This window comes from Notechis scutatus, chromosome 6 (assembly GCF_049901735.1).
Source record: "Notechis scutatus isolate UNSWTSFEM ecotype Mainland chromosome 6, rNotScu1.2, whole genome shotgun sequence".
NCBI lineage: Eukaryota > Metazoa > Chordata > Lepidosauria > Squamata > Elapidae > Notechis > Notechis scutatus.
In genome coordinates this window covers 43027517-43054967 of record NC_142014.1, presented here as the reverse complement: position 1 = coordinate 43054967, position 27451 = coordinate 43027517, and the positions used below count along the sequence as shown (strand labels likewise).

General features: G+C 33.2%; 1 protein-coding gene across 1 annotated transcript in view; it reads right to left on the bottom strand.

The window, feature by feature from the left end:
* The window catches only part of LRRIQ1 (leucine rich repeats and IQ motif containing 1), a 114387-nt gene extending 87185 nt beyond the window's left edge, over positions 1 to 27202 (bottom strand). Inside the window, exons 1-12 of the mRNA XM_087968044.1 lie at positions 27158 to 27202; positions 26190 to 26329; positions 22941 to 23052; positions 21670 to 21764; positions 18608 to 18725; positions 17972 to 18201; positions 15191 to 15265; positions 11758 to 13146; positions 11070 to 11222; positions 8866 to 9016; positions 4144 to 4337; positions 2889 to 3016 (exon numbers count right to left, since the gene is read on the bottom strand). Of these exons, the coding sequence (XP_087824170.1) occupies positions 2889 to 3016; positions 4144 to 4337; positions 8866 to 9016; positions 11070 to 11222; positions 11758 to 13146; positions 15191 to 15265; positions 17972 to 18201; positions 18608 to 18725; positions 21670 to 21764; positions 22941 to 23052; positions 26190 to 26324 (2780 nt within the window). The 5' untranslated portion in view covers positions 26325 to 26329; positions 27158 to 27202. The remainder of the gene's footprint in view (positions 1 to 2888; positions 3017 to 4143; positions 4338 to 8865; positions 9017 to 11069; positions 11223 to 11757; positions 13147 to 15190; positions 15266 to 17971; positions 18202 to 18607; positions 18726 to 21669; positions 21765 to 22940; positions 23053 to 26189; positions 26330 to 27157) is intronic.
* Positions 27203 to 27451: the final 249 nt, after the last annotated feature.

Here is a 27451-nt window from a genome sequence, read left to right as displayed (position 1 = left end):
AAAGATTCTGGTTTTTATTGACAAAAATGATATATGCATTTTTTATTTATTATTGTTAAGATATACTATTATCTAAGTAGAATCCTAGTTATTTCAGTCTTGCAATTTTAGAATAAATTGGAATCACCTGTAGCATTCAAAAAGGTAATTGACTTGCTGGCCCCAAATACTGGTTTGTACAGTATTTGGGGACAGCAGGTAAACAAATATATCATATTTTAATATAGTATGTAAACAGAGCCACAAACTTTTGAAATTGTTTCTATTTGAAAAAGAAAAACCTCTTGTAGTGAGTTCTCAATGTTCTAACAATGATACTGAGTCAAATGGGTGTATTGTCCAATTGTTTGCATTTAAAATATATTTGGAATGTCAGCAATGTTTCCAGAAATATTTAGGCATTACCAGTTGAATTCTGATAATTAAACTATATTTGGCATCATTTTAACATTTAAAATCATTTTTCCTAAACTAAAGATGAAAACTTGTTTTTATTTATCACTTTCAAATTTGATTTTCCTATTTGGATCTTTAGTCTTAAGAAATATATGGAGTCACAATCCTAACATTAATAAGGATTTCCTGCAATCAACAAAAGAGGAAAAGACAGTCAATGCACACTCTTCAGCAAAAACTCCACAACTGTAGGATAAAAGCAAAGGAACAGCTTTTCTTTCAACAGCTTATTTAATTACATTCAATCCTTTCTGTATAGAACATCCAACCACTTATGCTATAGAAAAGCATATGGAGCTGCTTAGAACATAGTCATATTGATAAAGAAAGGACAAATATCAGTTACTGATATTACTTTTTTACTGCTTTAATCAGCATTTAAACAGCATATTGCTATTTTACTGATACTGTCATCCATTCTAGCTATATCTATAGTCATGGCTATTCATTTTGTCCTCATTCTCACTTTAGCCTAAATGATTTATGTTAAAGATGTTGATGCATAGAGCAGACTTATGGGAAGTTTTTGCTACTAGAAATGTCAGCCAGATATCTGCTCAGTGATTATGACAAAGTACTTCCTTCCACACAACAGGAAGTACTTCACCAGCTGTCAACTGTAACATAGAGCATCAAAAAGAATGGTAAAGCGGGGTATGAGAGAGTATCATGGACTGAAATATATAAGACAGCCTATAGCTTGGTAGTACAGCATATAATTTATATTCAGAAGATCCTGGGCTCAAGCTTTTATATTTCCAGCTTTAAAAGAAAGTCTGAAAAAGAAGATCTGGAAAATATCTCTGTCAGAAAAAATGTACCCAGATCTGCTTTTTTTCTTTGAAGGATGTTTTGTTCAGATCATAAAAAAATAAAACAAATAAGAAAGGCATTCAATAATGTTTAATACAAAAAGCAAAGATTAAAAAAAATACCGCTATGTAAGAACCCACTTTTTTCAAAGATTTTTGAGATTCAAACCGCAATCCTATTCTGTCTGTTTGAGAGTAAATCCTTTTGAATTCAGTTTGATTTACTTCAATCCTATGCACACTTATTTGAAAGTAAGCTACATTTCACATAATTGGACCTCTTTCTGAATAGACATCTTAGATTTGTGCTGTAAATTTTCACGGAATGACAGAAGTTGTATTCCATCAATCCTTCATAGTTTTTTAGTTACAAAAAACAATTGAATGTAGGGTAGATACAGTGTCATTATTTTGTTTTAAAATGCAGTTCCTGACCAGGGGTGGGATTCAACCAGTGTAACAACCGGTTTGGTGAGCATGTGCATGTAGCGTTTACAATTCACCTTCTGCTGCAAGTCCTGTGTATAAAACAGCTGACGTGTAGCAATCTGCTGTGTCATGCGAATCAGCTGAGCTAGAAAAACCTGGAAATAAAGCACAGACCAGAACCGGGACAGGCGGGCCCAACAGCTGATTGTCGGAGTGAACTGGTTTGCTCACAGCTGATTCTTTGGAGCTACCGATTCTCCCGAACCGGGCCAAACTGGTAGAATCCCACCCCCGTACATGACAATATATATTTTGAATACTACAGTGTTGAAGATTCTAAATCTACAATAAAAGATTTGGTGGACCCATAATCCAATACTATTTTGGTTATGACATATTTATTAATTTAAATTATGGAAACCTGTTACTGGGGTAAAAATGTTAGTAGTACATAAATGAAAAAGTCACATGAACCATGATTTATTTACCATAATATAGATTTAATTTCTATAGGACTCCCTATTTAATCAAATCAGAGTCGAATTTTTATTTTACCTTTTTATTTTAGCTAAAAAAGATAGCTAAGTTATATTTCCAACGAAACCAGGACCTACTTCATATTTCTATTTTATCAAAGATATCTAGTTAATAAAAAATACATTTTTGCAATTTATTTCATTTTATAACAGGCAATTATAATGCGACAGCTCAGATGTGGATTAACAGAAATAACTTAGTAATGGATATACCACATTGCTTTATGGTTGATGTCCCTTTACTACATTTCTTGCTATTCAATTAGCTTTTATGATAGTTTAACATCTTGGCTAAACAGCCTTACACTTACGGTAACTTATTCAGTTGCAATTAGCAAAAAATAATTATATACAAATGAAAAAACAGACTATGAGGATTCTGCCAATCCTTTTGGTTTATATCAAAATTTGATGTATCAGAGTATCATGTACATGAAGCTCAGAAAATAATTCAAAGCTAAGCATGGCCTTCAGCCTAAAATAAGTTATATTTTCATGCCTTATATATTAATCCAGTGAAAGCTTGTAACTTCATTCAAAGCTGGCTGCTAAGATGTCAATAACTTACACTCCCATGCTGGCAGTTAGTGGAAAATGTAGGGTACTAGTCTCTTTTTTGTAACTCCTTTCTCCCAATAAAATGTGTTAATTTTACCTGTTTTGTGAGATGAAAAGTATCTGTAGCAAAGGCAGCCAGTAGTCAGTAAGTTTTCCCAATCTGGATATGTTATTGTCTTCCAAGTATAATTCTCTTAGCAAAACATGATTTTCCAACTTGGGGAACTAAATATAAATTAGTAATTAACAAAACAGTGTAAGAGTAGCTGATTTTTTTCTTCCATAAATAATCTTTATGTACTAATTTACTTAATGCAAATCTTTGTATTTCAATTACAGTTACTAGAGCAGTAATCCTAAATACAACTATCACAGCAAAAAGCTATCAAATTCATAGTCTCGATTAAGTCTCTAATATAGAGGTGAAGTGAGGGAATGGGAATGTGTTCCATTATAATACCATTGTACTACTTATATCAAATTTGAGAGAAAGGTAGCGATCAGTTACCTTAGTTATCACAAGCATAGTTTAAAGACATTTTAAAGTTTAAGCATGATGCAAGAACTAAATTTACTGAATCACTTCTATACGAAAACTGAAATTCCTTCTCTCCAAGCTACAAATTTCCAGCTACTACACATCTCTATCATAGGAGAATATTCCTCATCATCAAATATTTGCCCCATTCATAATTTTTTCAGTTATCTGATATGCTTTTGACACTTAATCAAAAACATAAATTGTATTCTAATTATCACGCTGAAGGGCATATAAGAACATTATCATATTACCAATTTGTTTTTCCTTGCTGTGAAATTCATGACATACTCAAACATGTATAAAAAAAGTCAGTAAGCACTTCTGGAAACAGTAGCTAGTGAAAGGATAATTCATGTACTGTGCATGTATTTGTGTACACATGTTTTTCTTTATAGATTTATGTCAGTATGTCTATAATATATATGTCCTCAATTCTTTTTACTCACATGTCTACTGACATCATTACGTCAACAAACACAAATATTCACTCATACTTTTTTTAACAGTGCTGCTGTAATATAAATCATGACATAAAATGGAATTCTGAACTATACATTCCTTTTGAAGCAAAATATAAAATGTGAAATGTTACTTGAAAAATGAAATTGTACAAATCCTTTCCAAGACAATAAAAATACCCACAAATTAAGAAAAATGTGCCCTCTTTTCAGAATAAGGAGTTTATCTAAAATGAAATTTATTATCAAAAAATAAAGGAAGAGTGCTTTTTGATAGGGAATTATTGGATTTACTCCTATGCACATTTCTTTAATTAAGTATTTAGTTTTACCACAGAACACCAAGTTTTTACCTCATTCAGATTATTTCCTTGTAACTTCAGAATCTGAAGAAGACCACAGTTTTCAATGCCTTCAATGTCAGTGAGATGATTAAAGGAACAATCCAAGTATAGCAGAGTTGGAGTAGCAGAGAGCCCTTTTGTACTGATCAATTGATTGTGATCCACAGCCAGTCGCTGGAGTTTTTTCAATGACTCCAAGCCTCCTAAAAACAAAATATCATACTGTATAACATATTAAAATTAATTGTATTTGATTAATTTATTTATAATGGTATACTATTTGGTTTTAATTTTTTTATAAAATATGCTTATAAAATAAATCTTCCATACTATGATTATTCAAATTATCTCGAAACCATAAATATTAGCTTAGTACCTGCACACAATATATTTCATTTTCTATTTTTGAAATTATGTACTGTTATATTATTCATAAAAAACAAATGTATTTCTTTAGAATTTGTTTTGTCCCTCAACAAATTCTTATTCCACATTTCATGGTTAAAACTTACCCAAACTGACAACAGTAAAGAAAATCAGTTTGATTTTTGTTATCTGTACTTCGTCTGCATAAACCCTTCAGACAGGTACATCCTAATCACATTAGACTTGATGACTGAGCCTGACTATATGGGAAGAAATCTACCACACAGTCATTATGTCACAAAACAATATAATGTATATGAAATTTTATAATGGATGCTGAATGCTAAGAAAGAGGAAAAATGTTAAACGTTAATACAATAATACATTAATATGTATTATTATCTAAGTATGTGCTGCACTGTAAAAATTACAAGGACTTTTCTTAATAGGGAACAAATAAAATATTAATTTTTAATATATTTTAATCTTGACCACTTTAATTATAAGGAAATAAATTTAGATGTGCTTCTGATTTTATCCCCCCAAATTGCATATATCTTGTTGAATTGAAATGAAAATAGCTTCAAAAGCTAATCAGCACCATCTAGTGGAATCATGAAATACAGCAATAGAACAAAAATAAGTCATTTAGATTAAGTGGAAGGATGTTTAACTATTTCATCTGAACTTCCAGTTTGAAAAAAAAAAATGGAAATACAAATGCACATCCACAGACACTTCCTGAGATGATATCACAATAAATATCTTCTTTCTATTCTAACATATTGGTTTGGATTTCTAAAGAAAATAGATACTCCTCAAGGCTTATTATGAAGATCAAACTAAGTAAGATTATACATTATTACAAATAATTAATAAAAGACAAATTTGCCTATGAAAATCATTAAAAGGGGCTATGTAAGCATGTTCTATTGTACCATGTTACATTTGTTTTCTGCAACAAACAACACTGGGAGCCTTTGGGGGAAGATCTTCAGAAGGAAAATCTTGATCATCTTTGGTACTGATGAAAATTAGCTGATAAAATGTTATTTTCAAGAAATTCAGTATTCTCACATCTATACTATTTTTAAAATAATTTAATTGAAGTACAGTTGATGGATTCATCATATTTCTTTAGAAATTGATTTCTTTAGAAATCTTTCAGAACAAATAGGTTTTCTTAACAAATACACTTTTATCGCTTTTCTAAGGTCCTCTCTTTAGTTTCACAGGATTTAGAAATAAAACAAACACTAAAAATTAGCTAGATGACTAAGATATTATTAAGCCTTGTTTTAAAGTGACAGTGTCAGTATTTCCAATGCTGTATTACTTTGATAAATTCTATTGGATTTAGACACAAAAGAAGTGGAACAAAAGTATATTTTTAAGTGATTCCATGTTTTTAAAATGATCAATATATTCATGCGTAACATGAAATGTAAGTCAAACAGTCTACCAACCAGATCTCTTCAAAGCAGCTGATGATGAAGACAGAAAAGCAGAAATAAATTGGTTTTCTTCAAAATCTACTTTCTTATTCAGACTCTTCTTGTGTATAAGCACAGTATTTTCATTATGTATACAGACAGAACAAGAGGCTTTTACACTGTTAGCTGTGTAGGCTTCATAGCCAAAACACATTAATTTGTATTATGCCATTTTCATATTAACTTTTCAGATACTCTACCAAAGGAAATCTATCCAAACAAAATTCCCTTACAGCAGAACTGGCACTAAATACAGATTGAATGTACTGTAGATTCCATCATTTCTGTTGGTCCATGTTGTTCGTTTACTTTGGATTTCTGATTTTTGACATTTAATGAACACCAACATTCATTAGAAGCTTGTGGCTAAGAAATCGATGTCATTTTAGCATGAGCAATAACAAAATCATAGCAAATGGAGTTGACCGTTTAAAATTTTAAAATGTAAAGCATCTAACTGTCAAGATTAATATACTCACTAAATGGTATATTATATATACTTTTAAAATATGGTTTTATATTTTTATAACCATTGAACTCTATAGTTTTTCATATACTACAGAAAATGTAATTTTCTCATACAACATTTTTAATAGATACATTCAGATCTCATATTTATCTAGCTTGTTGCTTGAATTATTTATAAGCATAATGCATTTGTGTTAAATATTCTTATGGTTTGTATAATATTGTGAAATCAGAGTTATAGCTATGAGATGGGTGGCCATATAAATAATTTAAATAAATATTGTTATAAATTTTCAACCTGTATTTGTGTAAGCATTCCTGTGCAAGGTAAAAAAATTCCTTTACTGCTTATTAGGCATTATGCCCTTTATTGTTTAAGTTATATTTAACTTAAAAATAGTGCAATTAAAGATTAATGCAAAAGTAGGTATAAAGCAAAAAAACCCTAAACCCACTGTCTTTTACAACTTATTTTCAAGAGTCTCTCTTGATTGTTTGAGACATAGAATCATACTTTAAAAGAAAAGGTAGACACTGGGGCATAATGTCCATTTTGAACCTTAGCTAAGTATCTCTAAAGAATAATTCACAATAGGATGGCATGCATCAGGAAAAATATTCCACTTATGCATGTTAGGTTTGTTCTGTGTTTGGCATGAAATATGTGGTATATGCTTTGCGGGAATTTTATATCTGTTGCATATCTGTTTAATTTATCTGTGGTTTGTTTTTGTTTTTTTTGTAGGAAGATACAGACAATGCCCTGATTGTGACTGATCATACCTACATTGACAGATTTACACTAACAATTCAGATGTACAGGTAGTTCTCAACTTACAACCATTCATTTAGTGATCATTTGAAGTTACAATGGTGCTGAAAAAGCGACTTATGACTGGTTTTCAGACTAACCACTATTGCAGAAACCCCATGGTCATATGTTCAAAATTTGGGCAGTTTATGATTGGCATACATTTACGACAGTTGCACTGTCCCGGAGTCATGTGATCACCATTTGTAACCTTCCATCAAGCAAAGTCGGGGGGGGGGAGCCAGATTCACCTAAAAAATGCACAATTCATTTAATGATTGCAATGGTTTGCTTAACAACTATGGCAAAATGATCATAAAATGGGGCACAACTCACTTAACAACTCTTTTGTTTAGCAATGGAAATTTTGGACTCCATTGTGGTCATAAGCCAAGGACTTTATAATATATTATAATAAATGATCATAAAAGTACTCAAAGCTAGAATCAGATATTTTCAACAGTTGTCATTAAAATACCATACATGCAGATTGTGATTTAAGGACTTGACCCTACATAACCTAGTGGTAGGGAACAAAAAAATAAATGTAAAGAGCATTACAGAAAGACAGGACTGGGTGGGACAGGAATTTCTTTCAGTCAATGCCACACTCGCTGGGGTTTAGGCAGCATATAAATTTAAATAATAATATTTACCTATCAGAGCTCCTTGGGGACAACTCAGTAGATGAATAAAAATGCCAAATCAGTCTAAATATCTAGCAGACTGTGCAACCAATCATAATAATAAAGTGATTCCTCCTCCTCCTCCCCCTCCCCCTCCTCCTCCTCCCCCTCCAATGTTTAAGAAAGGTGATGTGCATAGGGGTAATAAGCTAGTTATGTGGTCACACTGAAAACTATTGCTTCCTTTAACTGCACGGTCTCTGGGTCTTTTCCATACTGTCTTGATGAATAACACACATGATTAAAGAAGATATTTGCCAGGTTGTAAGCCCTTTAAAAAAAAAAAAACCTTCTTGCAACATCAGTGAGTAACTGCTTGGCTTCAAATGCTGATGATTTCAGCTTGTATATTTCCTGATCATTAGTCAAACTGAATAGGAATATTGTAAGCTGAACTTTACCATCTGAAGGATCATAAGATGCCCAGTAGATAATACATTAAGTCCCATTTAAAATCTAAATTGGTCCATAGCTATATACTCTAAAGAACAGAACAGACCTTCCGTCTTCTAGTCCGACCTCCTACTTAGGCAGGAAACCCTATATATCATTTCAGACAAATGGTTGTTCTTAAAAACTTCTAGTGTTGGAGCACCCACAACTTCTGGAGGAAGTTTATTGAACTGATTATTTGTCTTAATTGTCAGGAAATGCCTCCTTAGTTCTAGGTTGCTTCTCTCGATTAAAAAGTTATTAAATACTATATTAAACAGTAATAATAGTCTGCAGCTGTGAACAAACTAATTTCCATATTTTGTTTGCCTTTAAAATACTGTATATATTACAGAGTATACAAATTTCAGCAAATAGTAGGAATTAATTTTTTCTAAGACAGAAAATATTTTATTATTTACATGAATTACTATGCTAAAGGTTGCAGCTCTACTATTTATAATTAGTATCTTACCAATTCGGGTTATTTTATTATAGGAAAGTTCAAGATTCAAGAGATTACTGCAGCCATATAAACCATGAAGTGATGAAATATTATTTTTGTTCAGAATTAGAATGCAGAGATTTTCTAGATTCTCACAATTAATCATCTGAATGTTGTTCTCCTATTTGGGGGGAACGGGACACAGAACAAAGCAAAGACATTAAAAACAGACTATTTTTCCCCTTTGAATTTCAATACAAACTATATTTTAATCCCATGAGCATCTGCTCAGAATTAAGTCTCACTGAGTTAAGTATAATTTATTTATATTATATTATATTATATATATAATTAATTTATTTCCATATCATCAATTGTCAGCTGGCTTGGTACTTAGAATTAACTCCCACTTGAATAACATTTGGAATTAGGATAACAGTTTCTAATTTATAATGAAAAAGATGAAATGTCATTAAAATCAGGCTGATTATAGTAATAATCTTAAAGAAATATTTAGATACAGTAGTATGCCATTCAGAACTGCATTACTTTCTTGTTAAACATTCTTCTCAAATTATAACACTGATGTAAACATATCTAAGTTTCCAGCCATCATTTTCCCATTTCAAACATATTTAAATATATTTCTGTATTATTGCTCCAGGCTTTAATGTAGCAAAATATCTGGAACAGTACTATAGTTTTTGTTGTGCAACTGTGAGTCCTTTACTCAAATATTTCTGAAAAAAATGCTATGAATAATAGAACAATGGTTACATTTTAAATGCTTCATAAGATTCTTCTGTCATCTGTTTTAAGCTACAAAATTACACTATCTCCATTACCCTGACCTTTAATATGTATCTCTAGTTTTCAAACAATACGTAATAAAACATAAAATCAAACTAGCATATAGAGCATGGCTTTTATCATTCTTTCTATCCTCTTAGTAATAGCTTTGTTCTGTGTCATGTCACCGGGAGAAAGTGACATGGCACAGAAATTGCTACATTTTGAGTCACTGTCCAATTGTTTTTTTCCATAGGCATGATCAGAGGAATCACCTGGATTATTTCTTTCTCCAGTGCCCACAATTTAATCCATTCTTTTTTCCATCTGAAAAAGAAACCTCATCCAAGATTATTCACTAGTTACTCTGATAGTATTCTCTAGAGCCATAGGCTGATTCAATTCAGCATCCAGTGCATTTGGGAACTTCAAACTGGTAGAAGAAATCATAGTCCCATTCCACTCTTGTTCCCAGCAGCCGGTATTTTAAGGCATGCTGCAATAAACATTACTGATTTGTTCCAGTTCATACAAGAAGAATAATGTAATGATTGGAGGCAGGATGTAAAATAATGTTTACGTAAATCCCCCTTTTGGGCTGAAATATTAGTGTTTTGAATAAAGATTCTCACAATAAGCATGGGAACATGTCTGTTTTTTATCACCAGAATTACATACAACATTGTTCTCCAGTTCAAGGGAGATGGTTTGGATAGAGGAAGAGAAAGCATGATGTCACAGCTAATTCTCAGTTTCTAAGTTGAATAGAAAAGGGAGTCATGTAGTCTCTTCAAATGTTGAAAAAAATGGGAGATGTCCACACTAGATAACATTACAACTTCTCAAATTATGCATATTGAAAGCATGCTTTAAAAAGTAATTGCTGGGAATATTAATAATTATATTCATAAATACTACCAAATTTCATTTTATCCAGAAACCATTTACAGATAATAATTCTGTGCATGGGCTTAAAGCACCCCCAAAGTTGTTTTTTACTTAACGTAAAGCTTTAAAATATTAATTTTTTTTCCTGATTTGTTATAAAAAGAGGCTTTCTCAAATGAGAAAAAAACTTCTTTTACTTATTCTGAGTGATGATTTTTATTATTGTGGCTGCTTTTGCTAATTTTTATTTGATACTGACAAATGTATTAAATAGTTAAACTGATATAAGATCACCAGTACTAATTTTTGAACATTATTCATTTTTATGCAGCTTGTAAATCTTTTATTTCTTTTCACCCCTTTCTTTTTTTCTGATGTTTCTTTTTTTTCTTGGATGCACTTTTAAATATAAAATGAAACAAAAATATAAGAAATAAAAAGTAATCTAATCCAGTTATAGTCTGCAAACATCACATTTACAACTAAGTCACTATAGTTGGAAGAGATGGTTACAACTTAAAATAGTTCACTTCTACATACAGTAAAATACACGGTACCTCTACATCTATATATTTCAAATCCTTGCAGATGCTGAGTCCTTGCAAGGCAAGTAATCCACAGCGTCTAAGGCTCAAGGACTGAAGCCTTTCACATTGTGATAATGTGGACAGGCTGCAACCAGGCAAATCTTGAAAGTTAGCTGTGGTCACCTATATGTATTCAATAAGAAATAAATATATTTTGGTAACATTTGAATTGAACAACAATAAAAATGGCAATTCTACATAGCTGAACATATATTTTCGTAACAAACAGCTACGAAAAATTCAAAATCGTACTTGTGTAAAAAATATTTTTAACTTTGATCAAGCAGACAATACTATTCAAAACACATGAAATTACATTTATACCAAACTAGTTGCCTGCCTAACTGAATATTACCCACTTGTGGAATCTATGTTTCAGGCACTCATTTCTATGTGGTTAATATATTCCTATGAAAGCATGCTGTTTGCCAGCTAAAGTTATACTGCAATCAAATAGGATTCTGACCCACTTACTGAAAACTGCTCTTTACTGAGTGCAAGAAATTATCCTGGACATTAAATGGAGGATTGCAGGCCTTCCTGCAGATTAAAACGTGCATAACTTTCAGGTAACAACTAGAAGAACTTTTGAAAATCACTTTACATAAATACTAACAGTATTTACAGGGCATTGGATAGATTTCTAGCATTGATTTACCTGTTGTAGAGAACTCCAAGGACCTGCCTGAATTATCATAGTAGCACTCAATGGAGGCATCTGGTCAGATGAGCATTTCCGTGGTTTGCTTCTTTCAACCATTTTCTTCGTCTGGTGTTCCTGATAAATTCTGGACCAAGATTTATATGTTTTCATCCAAGCCAGTCTTTTAGTTTCAACAGAATCAGATAAAAGTGGTTGTTCAAATAAATTGTTCGAGTTCTCATCTTTGGCCCACTCCTCATTAACCTCTTCATTAATTTCTCTTGGAGCAAAATCTATTTTACTATTTTCTGAAGCAGAAGAGCTGGCTGTTTTTCCAGAGCCCCCAAAATCTAACTGTACATGAAGGTAATGTATGATACTTTCCTGATTAACTATTGCACTGGTTTCAAAACTAAGAGCATTTGTGTTGCTATCTTGCTGAAATTCTGCAGTTTGTAAAGATTTTTTTACATTATTCTCCAGTGATTCTTCATTATTTATCTCAATATGTACTTCTCTTCCTGATTTTAACTCTCCATCTTTACTTCCTCCAATATCATTCCATAATTTGTCATTCTTTCGTTCATGTGTTTCTTGTTCGGTTTGTTCCTTGTACTTTTGGTCTGGTGTTTGTTTTAAATGTTTCTTTTCCATAATTAGCATTTTTGGGTCATTATTATCTTCTTGTTCTTTTAACTTTTTAGTTTCTTTTTCTTCAATTGTTATGTCGAAAGCTTTATTTATACTTAAGGGTTCCAGTATTATTGAAGCTCTTCTTTCCTCTTTTACTTTTACATTTTCAAAGGTTTTGCCTTCCTCTTCTGATTCTATTTTGTTAGTTGCATTTTCAAGTTCATCTCCTTTTTGGATTTTTTCAGTTGTATTTTCTAGCTTCTTTTCTATTTCTTGCTCTTTCTTAGTTTGTTCAGTATCTTCAGTTATATCTTGTGATTCAGTACTCTTTGCTGTCACAAATTCTAGTTTGTTTTTTTCTTCATTTTTCAATTCTCCAATCGTTAATTCTCGTTGAATTCGCACAATTTCTTTCTTTTTTTCATATTCTTCGTGCCTTCTCATCTTCTCTTCATTTTCTTTCTTCTCTTTCTCCTCTCTCCTCTTTTTTTCTTCCAGTTTTTCTAAAGTCTTCCTTTTCCATCTTTCCTCTTTTTCTTTCATTTCCTTTTCCATTATTTCTTTATTTTCTCTTTTCTTTTCTCGTTCTTCTCTCTTTTTTTTCAAGACAGGACCGAACCTTTTGTACACCATGAAAGCTCTAAATGTTGTCTGAATTTTTATAGCTGCATTATTCTGCTGTTCCACCAATTGTTGTCTTTCTTTTGCTTTCTGTTCTTCAAAGGCCTTTTTTTCTTCTTCTATTTGTGTGTGTAATTTCATAATGAATTCCTGTATTCCAACAAGACAAGATGCTTTTATAGGAAATATCACAGCTACATATCTGCAAATCTCATTAGATTCTTGAAGATTAAAAAAATCTATGTATTCATATGGACACACTACTTTCTGTTTATATTCTACGTTTGGCATTTATATTCTAATATTATATTGCATTCTTGACTTTCCACACTTGACACCCAAAAGATTCAACTGGTCCAGAATATAGCACTGTGAACAATGATGGGCAGGTTTTAGTTGCCACAGTTTCCTTCTGGGTTAGGGTTAAAGTTCAATTCAAGGGGCTGGTTGTCACCTATAAAACCTTACGTGGCATATAGAGCCTGATTACTTGAGGGATCACCTATCTCCCATAGTATCTTTCCAGTAGATTCATCTGGCAGATTTGGAATACTCCAAATTCCTTGATTTAAGCAAGACATCTATTGAGACCCCGGATGTGCATCTTCTCTGTAGCAGAATCTGTCTCTGAAATGCTGCTCCTCCCAAGATTCAAACAGCCCCCAATTTGGTGGTGTTTCAAAGAGGCCTGAAGTCCTGGCTCCTTACCCAAGCTGTCAGTGGGGCTGACGGAAGCCTACTTTTAACTTGGGTTGTTTTCTCATTTCTACCCACTTTGTTATTTTTGCCATTTCTCCCACATCTTTCGTTTCTTGTAATTTTCATGATGAGATTTCATATTTTAAACAATTTATAAACCACCTAGAGTCGGGCAGTTGGGCAGTATATAAATTTAATGATAAAAAATTAAAGTTAAAATGTATAACTAGGCCAATACTATTTCTAAAAAAACAAATCATTCTTGATATTAGAGATTGTATTGGATTTTAACAGCTTCTCAGTGATTTTATGGTATAAAGGAAACTGTGGCAAATGATCAGCATTTATTTTAACTTTATGCTCTTGTTTCTTCCCTATTCTATACTGATTCTTTGGATTTGAACTCTTCTCTGGTTTTTTGATTTAATGGGATTGCTAAATGCAATTCTACTCTGCCTTGACCGTACATTTTTAAATTCAGCCCAGTTTTTCATGGAGAAGGGAAGAATAGCAGCATGATTTTTTAAAAAATTACATTCAGGCTAACCAAACTGTCACTGATACGGTTTCTCCAAGACTATCATGCAATATGTTGAAAATGCATAAAACTGTAACATTAAGAATAATTTGTACAGTATAGATGTTTATTTACAGGTGAAAAAAGAAGCAGTTCTATATTTTTATAAAAGTGAAAATGTTACTTTTTTTTCAAATACTGAAATATTATTTTAATGTTGAGGTAAAATTTAATAGCTGCCAGCTGCTGTAAGGCTGATGCAATATAAGGCTGATGCAATAAGGATGAATCTACATAGCATGGGTATTGCCCTTTTAAGACGAAGAATAGGTTCACAGAAGTCATTACCCCTTTAAAAGGTGTTTATATAAGGCTGTGTTCTCTCTCCTTGTGTCCAGTATCCATTGCAGAGTTCTCTGTGTAGAGTTAAGAAGACTGATTGCTTGTAAGGTATTTGCCTACCACGTATATTTCTGTATATGTCTTCTATATAAACTTTTGTTAAATGTCTGTCTCTGTGTGCTGTGTTTTGCTCATGGGCTGTCTCATAATTCATGCTGCAAACGCTCTGACATAGATTATCACCCAAAAGGATTTGGACAAAAGGATACAGATGTGGAGACTCTTTTTCTAGTGTGTTCTGATTCATACCCTTGAATTTTCAGTTCATTGCCAAACCACATTATACCTACAAATCAGATTCTAGTTTGAATTTGAAATTCTGACTGCCATTTGCCGTATGATTTGCAGAAACCAGTTTACTATATTCTTACAATAGTAAACTACAATTTTTTGAGAATCATACAAATAGCAAGAAAAGAAAGTATGCAAGGAGGAGGGAATTTATACTCATTATATGATTTAATCTTCCAAATCATTCAAAGTTTGATTTTAGCACAACCTGTGAGCCAAACCATGCAGATTGTAGGGATGCATGTCCCATATAAGTAATTGAGAGCATTCCTAAATCTAAATTACCTCATGTTCTTTCAGTTGTTTTTTCCAAGTCTGTTCTTTCTTCAGCAGTTCCTCTTCCATCGTAGTCTGTTGTTGCTGTACAGAGTAGACTTTTGTTGTCATTTTTTTAATTAATATTGGGATTTAATTATTTCTGGAATCATATATTATGTGCTTCCTACTACAGTGGAATATTTTTATTTCCATTGATTTCAAGAGAAGAAAAATAACATTCCCCCTCTTTCTCATACTAAAATCATATTAAAATATCAGGATTATATTTAGAGGAAAAAATAATATATATATATTTAATTTCTTTCCAATCCTTTTATAGGATTATATCTAATGCTATAAATAAAAATATATATTGCAGTCCAGGCTAATACGCAACTAAAAATAACATTTGTGAACAGAATTACTCATTTTAATGAAGGGATTCCATTTTTGCATTAAAAGGAAGGAAGGAAGGAAGGAAGGAAGGAAGGAAGGAAGGAAGGAAGGAAGGAAGGAAGGAAGGAAGGAAGGAAGGAAGGAAGGAAGGAAGGAAGGAAGGAAGGGGTCCCATTTATAAATTAATTGAAGAATCACTCCAGAAAGGACAGGAATGTATATGACTAGAATTCCTGAGTCCCAAATTATATTGCAGAAATTATTTTTCAAAAAGCAAAATTATAATATCAAAAACAGAATTTCCTCAAAATGTTTTTCAAAGACATTTGCAGATAGCAAATGGGTACTTCAAATGAAGAAACTGTAATTTCCAGAATATTTAAATGTATATCCATCAGTTCTTTGTTATTCAGTTGCTATGTCATGTCTGACTCTCTGTGACCCCATCCATCAGATCAGATCTCTGTAAATATATTTATGCTATTATACAAAATGAGTTGGAAAAGAAGTGACAAAAAAAGAAGTGTTTGTAAAATTATAATATCCTTCCAGAAAATCTTTTTATACCATCCAAAGTCTCTGTTGTGAGATAACAAATAAATAAATCTAGTCTCCTGGCTGTTAATATTTTAAATAACATTTTTGAAAACTAGATTATGTAGTTTTGATTTGTGAAGTTACCAAAGGTAAAGAATATTCTTTTTATACTTATCATAAAGGTGGTTGGTAAAGGTAAAGTGATTTTAAAAATCACTTTAAAATTATTATCAATTTTACTCAAGAATAAAACTGCAGTATATAGGTTAAAGTATTGGACTATGAGCAGGGAGACCCAAGATTTATGTCACTCTCAGACACTGAAATTTATGGGGTGACTATAGGCCAATCATTTTCACTCAGCCCAAAGTTGTGGGGAAAATAGGAGGAGCTCAACATCTTGAATTTACAAGGTCAGTATTATAAAGGGTGGGTCACTATGAAAATAAATTAAGTTAATGCTGACAAAGAATATTTAGTGACTAACACATTAGAAAAAAATCAAAACACCTACATAAGTTACATGTAGGACTTGCTACTAACAGTATCTTCAATGTATTGTGTTGAGTACAGATAGTCCTCAACTTACAATCAACTTAGTGACTGTCCAAAAGTTACGATGACACTGAAAACAGTGACCCATGAGTGTTTTTCACATTTACAACCATTGCAGCATCCCTACAATGATGTAAGCAAAATTTAGACACTTTGCAATTGGCATGTATTTATGATGGTTGCAGTCCTGGGTCATGTGATCCCCTTTTGTGACTTTCTGACAAGCTAAGTCAATGGGGAAGCCAGATTCACTTAAAAACCATGTTACTTAACTTAACAACTTCAGTCATTCACTTAACAAGTGTGGCAAGAAAGGTCATAAATTGAGGCAAAACTTACTTAACAACGGTCTTACTTAGTAATGAAAATTTTGAGCTCAATTGTGGTCATAAGTCAAGGACTACTTGTATCTACATGTATGTGATAGAATGTGGGCCAGAGTCACAGGAGGGAGAGGCTCTTCCCCAACAAGCAAAGGACAAAGAGGCCTGGAATCTTTGTTATACCTAAAGAGAGAAGCTGGACTCCTCTCAGCAGTTTTCAGAGTATATCTAGTAGTTATGCAGACAACTGCTTTAGTCTGGCAATATTTCTGTCTACAGGCAAGTAACAATAAAGAAACTACTTTGAAGCAACTCTGTGTGTTGTTCTTGGTTCCTTGGTTCTGACTATATAGGAACCAATTGTTGGCAGGCTCAAGAAATCCAACAACTTGCAAAAATAAAAACCTAAAGGGATAAATACCTTCAAAATTCCAAAGAGAACATGCTTTGTTGGTAGAGAATCTGACTGTTCAATGAAATAACAGGGTGTGTGTGTGGGGGGGAGAGATATATCCTGAAAGGAGCACTTCACATGGTAAGGGTTCATTGCAAAATCTAGTTACTATAGTTTATATAATATGACCTATAGATATTATTAAAGGTAAAGATTCCCCTCGCACATACATGCTAGTTGTTTCCAGCTCTATGGGGTGGTGCTCATCTCCATTACAAAGCTGAAGAGCCAGCGCTGTCTGAAGACGTCTCCGTGGTCATGTGGCTGGCATGACTAAACTCCGAAGGTGCACGGAACGCTGTTACCTTCCCACCAAAGTGTTCCTATTTTCCTACTTGCGTTTTTACATGCTTTCAAACTGCTAGGTTGGCAGAAGCTGGGACAAGTAACGGGAGCCCACTCCGTTATATGGTGCTAGGGATTTGAACCGCCAAACTGTTGATCTTTCTGATCGACAAGCTCAGCGTCTTAGCTACTGAGCCATCACGTCCCTTATAGATATTATTATTAATAGATATTATTACTTTATTTTAAATATATTACCGCATTAAACTTTTCTAAGTTCATCCGTTCATTTTCAAGTTCTTCTTGACGTAGGCATCGTCTTTTCTTCTCTTCTTCATTTTGAGACATTTCCATGTCCTTCTTAGCTTTCAATTGATTCATTTTTTCCTTCTCTAGTACTGTTTGCTTTTCCAACCAATACTGATACTCCTGCTTGCATCTTTCTTCAACTTCTTGGAAACTAAAATTGATGGGTATGTCATTGGCATCTAAAGGATACATATATATGTAAATATATGATTTTCAGTAAAATTATATCATTTATTAATGATGATTTTAAGGGATTTGCATGCATTAAAATAAAGACACAATTATTTCTATCTGTGTTGATACATTTTAACATTTCCTTAAAGGCTACATTAGAGTTGCCTCAGATCAAAAGATGGGTGGCAAATAAATTTGACAATATAATAATTATTTGCAATACTAAATTAATTTAATTTAATAAAGAAATAAATTTAAAGATAAATTAAGATAGTGAACTTGGTATCCACTATTTCAACAAAATGCCTGGGGGCAAAAGTAGCCTTCTGAGACCTGAAAGAAAGAAAGGTTCCTTAATTCTGATTTAAGACAAATTTAATGCAATTAAAACTTTATTGCATGTTTGTTTACCTGTCAAGGAATACCCATCAGCTATATTGTTAGAAGAAATATCCTGATTGGTTTTTAACTCAATAGTACTGTCTGATAACTCGCTCATTTGCTCCTCGTCCTCTATTTCAGATAATACCTAAAAACCAGCAAATATTTTGAACTTTAAAATTATGAAACCTCGGAATTACATAAAAGGATTTTTATTGTTTAGAAAATAAAAACCAGGCATTTTTTGTTATGAAAGAAAATTTCTAGAACACCTGTATCAACCACAATCCAAATATGTTTGTACAAAGAGCTGTTAGAAAAGTAGCATTCTTATGGCTGAATTGTTTGGTAGAAAGAAGAGCTGGATTCAGCTCCCTTATTCTTTTTTGTGAACTGCTGGTCAGAGATGTCATTAATTTTCTCACAAGGACTTTTGTGTAGGCAACCCCAACAGCTGGATCTGCATAGGCAGTGTGGCATTGGTTTGCATTTAAGATTTCTTAGTCAGTTAGTGGGATCTGATTAATGAAGATTTATTCAAACATATAAATTTAAAAATGCCAACAAAACATTTATGATTTGACATGATACACCATACTACCAAAATTTATCTTATTCCTTTACTTTTTCCTAAATAGAAAAAAATATGATAATATGTCATGCTTATTGACCAAAAGGAATGCAACTACATTTTTAAAAATAAATATTGCTGAAATAGTACAATTATAAAGGGCTGATGTACATGTATACATATTTTCTCTCCCAGAAAAAATTATAAATGCATATGCAACCCTATACATCTGTTTCGGAAGGAAGCCACATTATACATGTAGCTAATCCAGGTTAGAAATTACAACGGGTTTAGTATGGTCGTTGATAGATTTTTGGTCGCTAAGTGTCACATCAGAATTTGGGCAGAGGCTGAAGGATCTATTAAATATGCTGATGGAGCATTAGCGCATTGTTAGTTTTTTAACTGTTTTATGTTTTTTACCCTTTCTACAACTCTTTTCTTCTATATGTCATACTAAAATGACAGGAAATTATAGCTTCAGTTTTCAGCAGATATGAACAAAGAGGGTTCTGGAGACCACTAAAAAAGACACAGATTACCAAGATCTGGCTTAGTGTTATGAGAAAGTCATAATGTGATAAAAAGTGGGAATATTTCAAGATATATATATATATATATATATATATAGATTTTTCATATATATATATATATATATATATATAGGTACAGGTATGTCAGAGTCTTTGTTGAGCGCTTCAGCAGAATCTCATCTGCCATCATTTGACTTCCCGTGTAAGATACTCTTAATATATATATATATATATATATATATATATATATATATATATATATATATATATATATGGATCTTTGTACGGGCTCGTAGAAAAGACTGAACACTCATTCATCATAGACTCAGAGACACAGAGCGGCAAGCCTGAGATGATGAGCTCATATATATATATATATATATATATATATATATATATATATATATATATATATATATATATATATATATATATATATTGTGTGTGTGTGGTGTGTGTGTAAGATATATGTGTGTGTGTGTGTGTGTGTGTGTGTGTGTGTGTGTGTGTGTGTGTATCTTTGGTTATTCGGGTTTTCTCCCGCATGAAATTGGAAGTATCTAGGCGATGTTTCGATGAAGTCTCATTCATCATCTTCAGGCTTGTGTCTTCGGCTTCAGAAGCACAAAGCCGAAGACACAAGCCTGAAGATGATGAATGAGACTTCATAATGACGTGGTAAAATACCCAAACAAAGCTGAATACCATACATACATACATACATACATACATACATACATACATACATATACAAGTTTTAAAAATCTAAACAAACTTTAATAATATAAATGCATTTACAATTTTAAATTTCTTCCTAATATCTGCATATTAATTTCCAACTAAAATTATTACAATATACACTAATAAAATCAATTTAAGATTAAAATCTTATTACTTACACATTTTATTCAATGATCTTAGACTGATACTTGTCAGTTTAAATAATTTCACTTAATTGTGTGAAGATTAAATATAAAAAACTGATTTATACAATTCTATTTTGGGTACAGATAATAACTTAATGGCTGACTCAGAATCTAGAAAATCTATATCTGTGATTCAATTGTTCCCATCTCTTCCTAAAACTAAGAATCACTGCAATCATTATCACCCAATGGATCACTATGTGGACAAAGAATCTCACTGATATAGCAATCTTTTCCATTCTAAATACTCTCAAATATGTGGATCTGAACTCCCAGAATCCTTGCTAATGGTCATTCTGGTTGATGAATGAGGTTGAAGTCCACAAGAAAAGGAGACAATTATCTAAATTTCTATACTCAATTCCTAATTAAAATCATGTTTATGATTGTCTGAATACAACATGCTTCTTCTGAAGAATGAAGTGTCCTTTAGATGATCTAGCTCAGGGATGTCAAACTCACATTGTCACGGCAGTGTCATGTGACATATCACAACTTTTTTCCACTTCGCTAATGGCCAGCGTGTGACGCATCTGGCCTGTAAGCCATGAGTTTGACAGCCCTGATCTAGCTCTAAATGTTTAATAAACAAAAGATTGAAGAAGCTATCCAAGTTATCTGGTAGTTAATAGCCACTGAACTGAGTTAGGCCCCTTTTAACAAAGAGAAACTAGCCATTTATTGATAGTGTAACTTAATTTTAAGTAAAAAGAAAAAAAAACACTAAAGATGTACTATGCAAAAATTATTAGCCCTTAAAACATCTATTCAATACTCAAAAGCCTCAGATTCATGTTTCATGCACTGTTTCAAGCAATAAGAGTTTGTTTGTTCAGATTCAGCTAAATGATTTCTTTTCACCAACATTAATTTGATTACAGGATAGCATAAATTGCTTTTGCTGAATTTATTGCAATTTCACCCAGTACAAAATAAGTGCTATAAAATGGTGCAGGGAATAAAATAGTGCAATCAAGTACATGTATTTTAAATATAGATAGATAGATAGATAGATAGATAGATAGATAGATAGATAGATAGATAGATAGATAGATACAATACCCTTTTTTTCAATTCTTCTGGATCTTCATTATATTGGGAAGCTAATTCAGCTAAATATTCCGAAGCGTTGTTAGGAACAATATAATAGATATCACCTGCAAATGAAGAAGGTGTTACTCAGACTTTGAGAACACTCCTTTTAATTTCTGAATATTTAGATGAAATATTTCTTGCAAGTTAGTTGAATTTCTGATGAACATAATTCTATGTCTCAAAGATAACAAAATTAAACAAAAATGAAATACTTCAGACAGTTTCAGGCAATCTACTTAGCATCTTCTTTCAAGTAGACATGCTTAGGATTAGGGTGTTGGTGTTGACCCAATAGTCTTGAAACAGCTGCATTTCTAATTTTATATCACTTGATTAATCATGAACTTGCCAAAATACAGACAATCAAAAGCATCACTTCAAACTGCAGGATTGCCAAAAATCTCCAGGACTTTCATCATCTAATAAACAAAAAATGAGAGGACACAACCCTATTCTCCCTATTTTGCTGTAATAGTCAGTCTATCTAAAATTATTAATCTTTCTACTCACATCAAGTCAAAGATTACAAATATTTCATACTATATCAGTTTCTCTTCTGTAAAACACATTTAAAAATAATACAAATACTGCAGAAAAGAGATATTAAGAAGTAGAAAATTTAAGGTTAAGTTCAATTTAAAAAATCAGAAGCACTAAAATATTTTCAGTGTTCTACTTCAATAAGACCTTTTTTCCCTAGCATTTTTGTGCAAGTGCCAGGTTTGCTTCTCCCAAATAAATTGAGTGTTGATCCATTGGTTGTGATAGAAACTGACTGACTGACTTGTTGCCCAAGTCTGATGTTGTGGACTAAAAGAAAGTGACTACCCCAAAGTCATCCAGTGGGCTTTCATGCCTAAAGTGAGACTAAAACTCACAGACTCCTGGTTTTAGCCTGGTGCCTTAATCACTAAACCAGACTGGCTATTAGGACAAATTGGTTAAATATGATTTTTCCTCACTGTTCTCAAACACTCACCAGCAGTTTTCTCTCTAGAACCCAGTTATTGAGAAAATAGGTATGCCCTAACATGTGATCACTAGACAGCTCAACAGAAATTATTATCTATTATTTTTCCTCATAATATTCTGCTTCACAATAAAAATAATGGTCTATTATTTGTAGAAACGTATATTACAATAGTTGAATGTAGATACAAAGTAGTATTACTTGAAGAACTTTTACAGAATATATGCCATATGCATTTGAAAAAACACTTTGCTAAATCACTACTTACTTGAGAATTCAACATTTTCCAAATCTTGCAACAGAAGCTTTTCTGCATTTTGACTTCTGCTTCTCACAAAATCTAAATACTGGAGAACAGATTCTGGTAATTCTTCTGGAATCTAGATGTAGGTTTTACATTATATAAAATTGACAGTTACTACTATTAATTATTTTTAAGTTAAATTTGTCTTCAACCTGTCCCTACATATGCAAGATAAAACTAGAACTTTTGCAGCCAACATTTAGTAACCCTGTTAGATAGAATGGTAATTTTAGAAAGAGAAAGGGGACAAGTTGAATTTATGCTGATAAATGACTTACTTTTTTAAAAAGATAAAATAAATTAATGAAGAGAATACAACTAAATTTTTTAATAGTGCACTTTTAGGCAAAAGCATAGTCAACCGTATCATCTATAAAGTCCCAAATATATGATCTATGTATATTGACTCAGAATTCTGTCTTTAATTCGTATGCAGATAGCCCAAGCATGTGGAAGGCCTCTGTAGAGCCCATTACGATGTCCAAGGAATTCCTATCAATGTCTTATCAATTTATATTCCACAGCTCTACCTTTCACCTCTTTGGGGCTGATGGAATGCAAGTCTACTTGTCATCTCTGCATGCAGAATATCAATCATATTTCTGAAAGGAGAATTAGATTCTTCTGGGAAAGAAAATGAGACAGGAAAGAAGTGTGAGAATATTCTCACATACCCTGCCACCCAATTGCTGCAGATTCTAAATAGCTCCCCAGACATCACTGTGATTCTCTCTATTTGAAAAAGATAACCTACTCTGAGTTTAAAAGAAACACAAGGATATTCTCCTTTTCCATAGGGAAACAAACAATAAATTTAAATAAGATTTAAAATGGTCTTTACCATTGCCAAAAGAGAAACATGCATAAATATATTTATTTATTAAATTTATTTGTCAAATATCTCACCGTGGGGCTACTCTAAGAGGCTTACAACAATAAAAACAGAGAAATGAAAAGAAGTATAAGCATAACAGGAGTAAACTAATGGAACAATAGAATAAATAATGAAAAAGAAAACAACGATACAGTGATATGAGAATAAAAAACGGATAGGTGGGGAAACAGGGAGCAAGGGTTGTTATCAATCCAGTAGCCACCTCTGGTCTGGTATTCCCCCTTTGGATCCCCAGGCCAACTGGCAGAACCAGGAATTCAGGCTCTTACGGAAGGCTAGGAAATTGGAGGCAGATCTCACCTTGGAGAGTAGGATGTTCCAAAGGGTAGGTACCATGGCAGAGAAGGCTATTCTTCTGGATCCAAATAGTCAGAGTTCTTTGACCGATGGGATCCGAAGTGGGCCCTCTCTGCTGGCACAAATGCAGTAGGCTTGTCCTAGTGGGACAAGTCAGTTTATCAAATAGCCTGAATATATGCCATTAAGGACTTTAACCAATACCTTGAACTGTACCTGGAAGCAGACTTGTAACCAGTGCAGTTTGTGGAGCAGCGGTGCAATACCCAAGGGCCATTCTAGGACCCCCAAAGACTGCTCTTGCTACTGCACTTCAGGACCAGCTCCTTGCCAAACCTATGGTCACTAGCCAGGGTCATCCCCATCTTCTAAAAGGGAGACCCCCAGCCTAGTTGAAAATTACAGACCAATCTCCTTATGCTGCGTCACCTGTAAAGTCATGGAATCAATTATTAATCAATCCATTATCCTCCACTTAGAGACAAACAACCTACTCTCTAATAAACAATTTGGTTTCAGAAAAAAACTATCCTGTAATCTGCAACTCTTACACTGCAAAAACATAGGGACTACACAACTTGATCAGGACAAAGCAATAGACGCAATTCTACATAGACTTGGTAAAGCCTTTGATTCAGTGGTACACGACAAACTACTCCTAAAACTAAAATCTTATGGTATCTCTGGACACCTGCATAACTGGATAGAAGCATTCCTGTTAAACAGACAACAAATGGTCAAAATTGGGAGCGTCCTATCAAATTCTGTACCTGTCAACAGTGGTGTCCCCCAAGGCAGTGTTCTAGGACCAACTCTCTTCATACTCTACATAAATGACCTCTGTGATCATATTAAGAGCAACTGCGTTCTCTTCGCTGATGATGTAAAGCTATTCAACACCATAGACAATACTGCTACCCTTCAAAAAGACCTCGACTATGTATCAGAATGGTCAAACAAATGGCAAGTTCAAATCTCAACAAATAAATGCTCTGTCTTACATATTGGCAAAAAAAAATCAGAAAATAAAATACAAGTGAATAGTCAAGACCTTGTTGATGATCCAAATTGTGTCAAGGATCTTGGAGTACTCATCTCTAATGATCTAAGTGCTAGAGCCCACTGTAACTACATAGCCAAAAGGCATTAAGAGTTGTTAGCCTAATCTTACATAGCTTTTTCTCTGGTAATATCACACTACTAACTAGAACATACAAAACATTTGCTAGACCAATAGTTGAATACAGCTCATCAGTCTGGAACCGTCAGTAATTGTTGCTGCAAAGAATCACAAAAGCTTCTGGGTTGTGCAAAATAAGGGATACACATGTCAATGCAATTCAGCAACATAAAGAAATACAAATAAAACAAATCAACAAGAATCAGCAAAGCATCTCTGATTAGATTTTATTCACTACAAGAATCTATCAGAGATGCTTTGACGATCCTAGTCCAATGGCCTGCTCCAGCAGGGTTAGAAGAGAGTGTGTGTGTATGTGTGTGCATGGCTGTCAAAACTCCAAAAACAGGTCAAGTAGCTGTGGGGAGGCCAGTCATAAATTAGAAAACTTGCTAAACAACCGGCCATTAAGTGAGGATCAATTGTATTTGGTTCGCCAGTCATCTGGCCATGCCCACCTAGTCACATGACCACCAAACCACACCTACCCGGTCATGTGACCACCAAGTCATGCCAAGCCAGCAAGCCACGCCCACCCAGTCCCATGACCAGCAAGCCACACCTTCAAATTATACCATGCCCACAGAAATTTGAATACCCCCCCTGGGTGGGGGGCACCGAGGATGAGTTTGTAGCACCAAGGGGTGGTAGACTGAAAAAGTTTGGGAAACACTGATTTAGGTGTCATCATAGCTTGTTGTACATGTTTCAATATACAGACACAAAATGCTCTGTAAACTTTCATTTTATCAATCAGTCTGAGAATGATATTCACATATAGAAAATGACAGATGATTTTATAAAAATATTTTTATTGCTCCTATTCTTCTGGAATACTTACTGTTTCACTATCACTTGAACTTTCAGCTGATAAATCAGTATCACAATCATCTGCTTCAGATGAAGAATAGTTAGTTTTCCTCAACTCAAGTTCTATTTCTTCTTCAATTCCTATATCATCATACACTTCTTCCATCCTTTCTATTGTAAAAACAAAATATATATATAAGTAAACAAATATCTATGTATGCATCTATCAACATCTATACATACAAATTATTCAATTTTCTATTTACTGTTATCTTTAAGCCTTTAATTGCAAAAACATAATAAAATAAAAAGAACATGTCTCAAAAATAGTGAATTTAGTGGTAGGAAAAATAATTAAAATGGGCAAAATCTTAAAGTTGAGAGATAATCGTTCTTGTGTGAATATTTATTTATCCAGACATTAATTGGATAACCTGTAAAATGCTCATTAGTTCATCTCCTCTCATATTGTGGGTGTTTATGTCTCTGTGTGGTGCAAATGGAGTTGCAACTCCCATCTATTAAAAATAGAAGTGTTCAAGTTTACGTTAAAGAAACATCAATTTATCATATTTCCAGCTATCCAGATTTGAGGTGGCATGTGCACAATTCAGTTAAATATGAACGACCAGAAAGCAATTATTCTTTCTCACGGTAACTAGTACATTGGCAATCATCTATCTTAGCTTTATCTCAGATTTTCAGTTAACTTGTGCCTACCCTGCCCATAGAGCTCCGCTTTCTTCTAAGTGCGTGAGGACTACCAGTTCCATGGTGCCTTTGAAAAGCAGCCCTTAAAAGCTTATTTGAAAGTATCCTGTTGAATGCTGGGAGTCGTAGTTTTGAATTCTGTTTTCGGGTAAAGACTGCCCCGTTTCATCACGACGCTTAAAAAAATGTTCCATGACTTGTTTTTAATTTGAAGATTAGAATAATCCCTATTCTCGTTATTCAGAAACCCTTGATCTTTACTTGTTTCTGACGCCGCTAATCACCAACCTGAATGAGAACGCAAGACTTCAGAGGAGCGAGCCTCACTGTTGCAGGAAGTGTAACCATAGCGACAGGAGACGTGGGCGGTTACACCTTTGCTATGGAAGCCCAAAGCGACCGGAATAGAAAGAAAGCAAAGAGGCGAGTGTTGGAGAGCCAGTGGCTTCTTTGTTGGGACTGAACAGCTCTGGGTTTTGGGAGATATTTCTATAACCCGCCCCCTTTTTTTAAATCAAAACATACATTCGTTTTGCAATTTCGGGTCCTTTTGCGAACAGAGACCTTACCCCAATTTTCGAC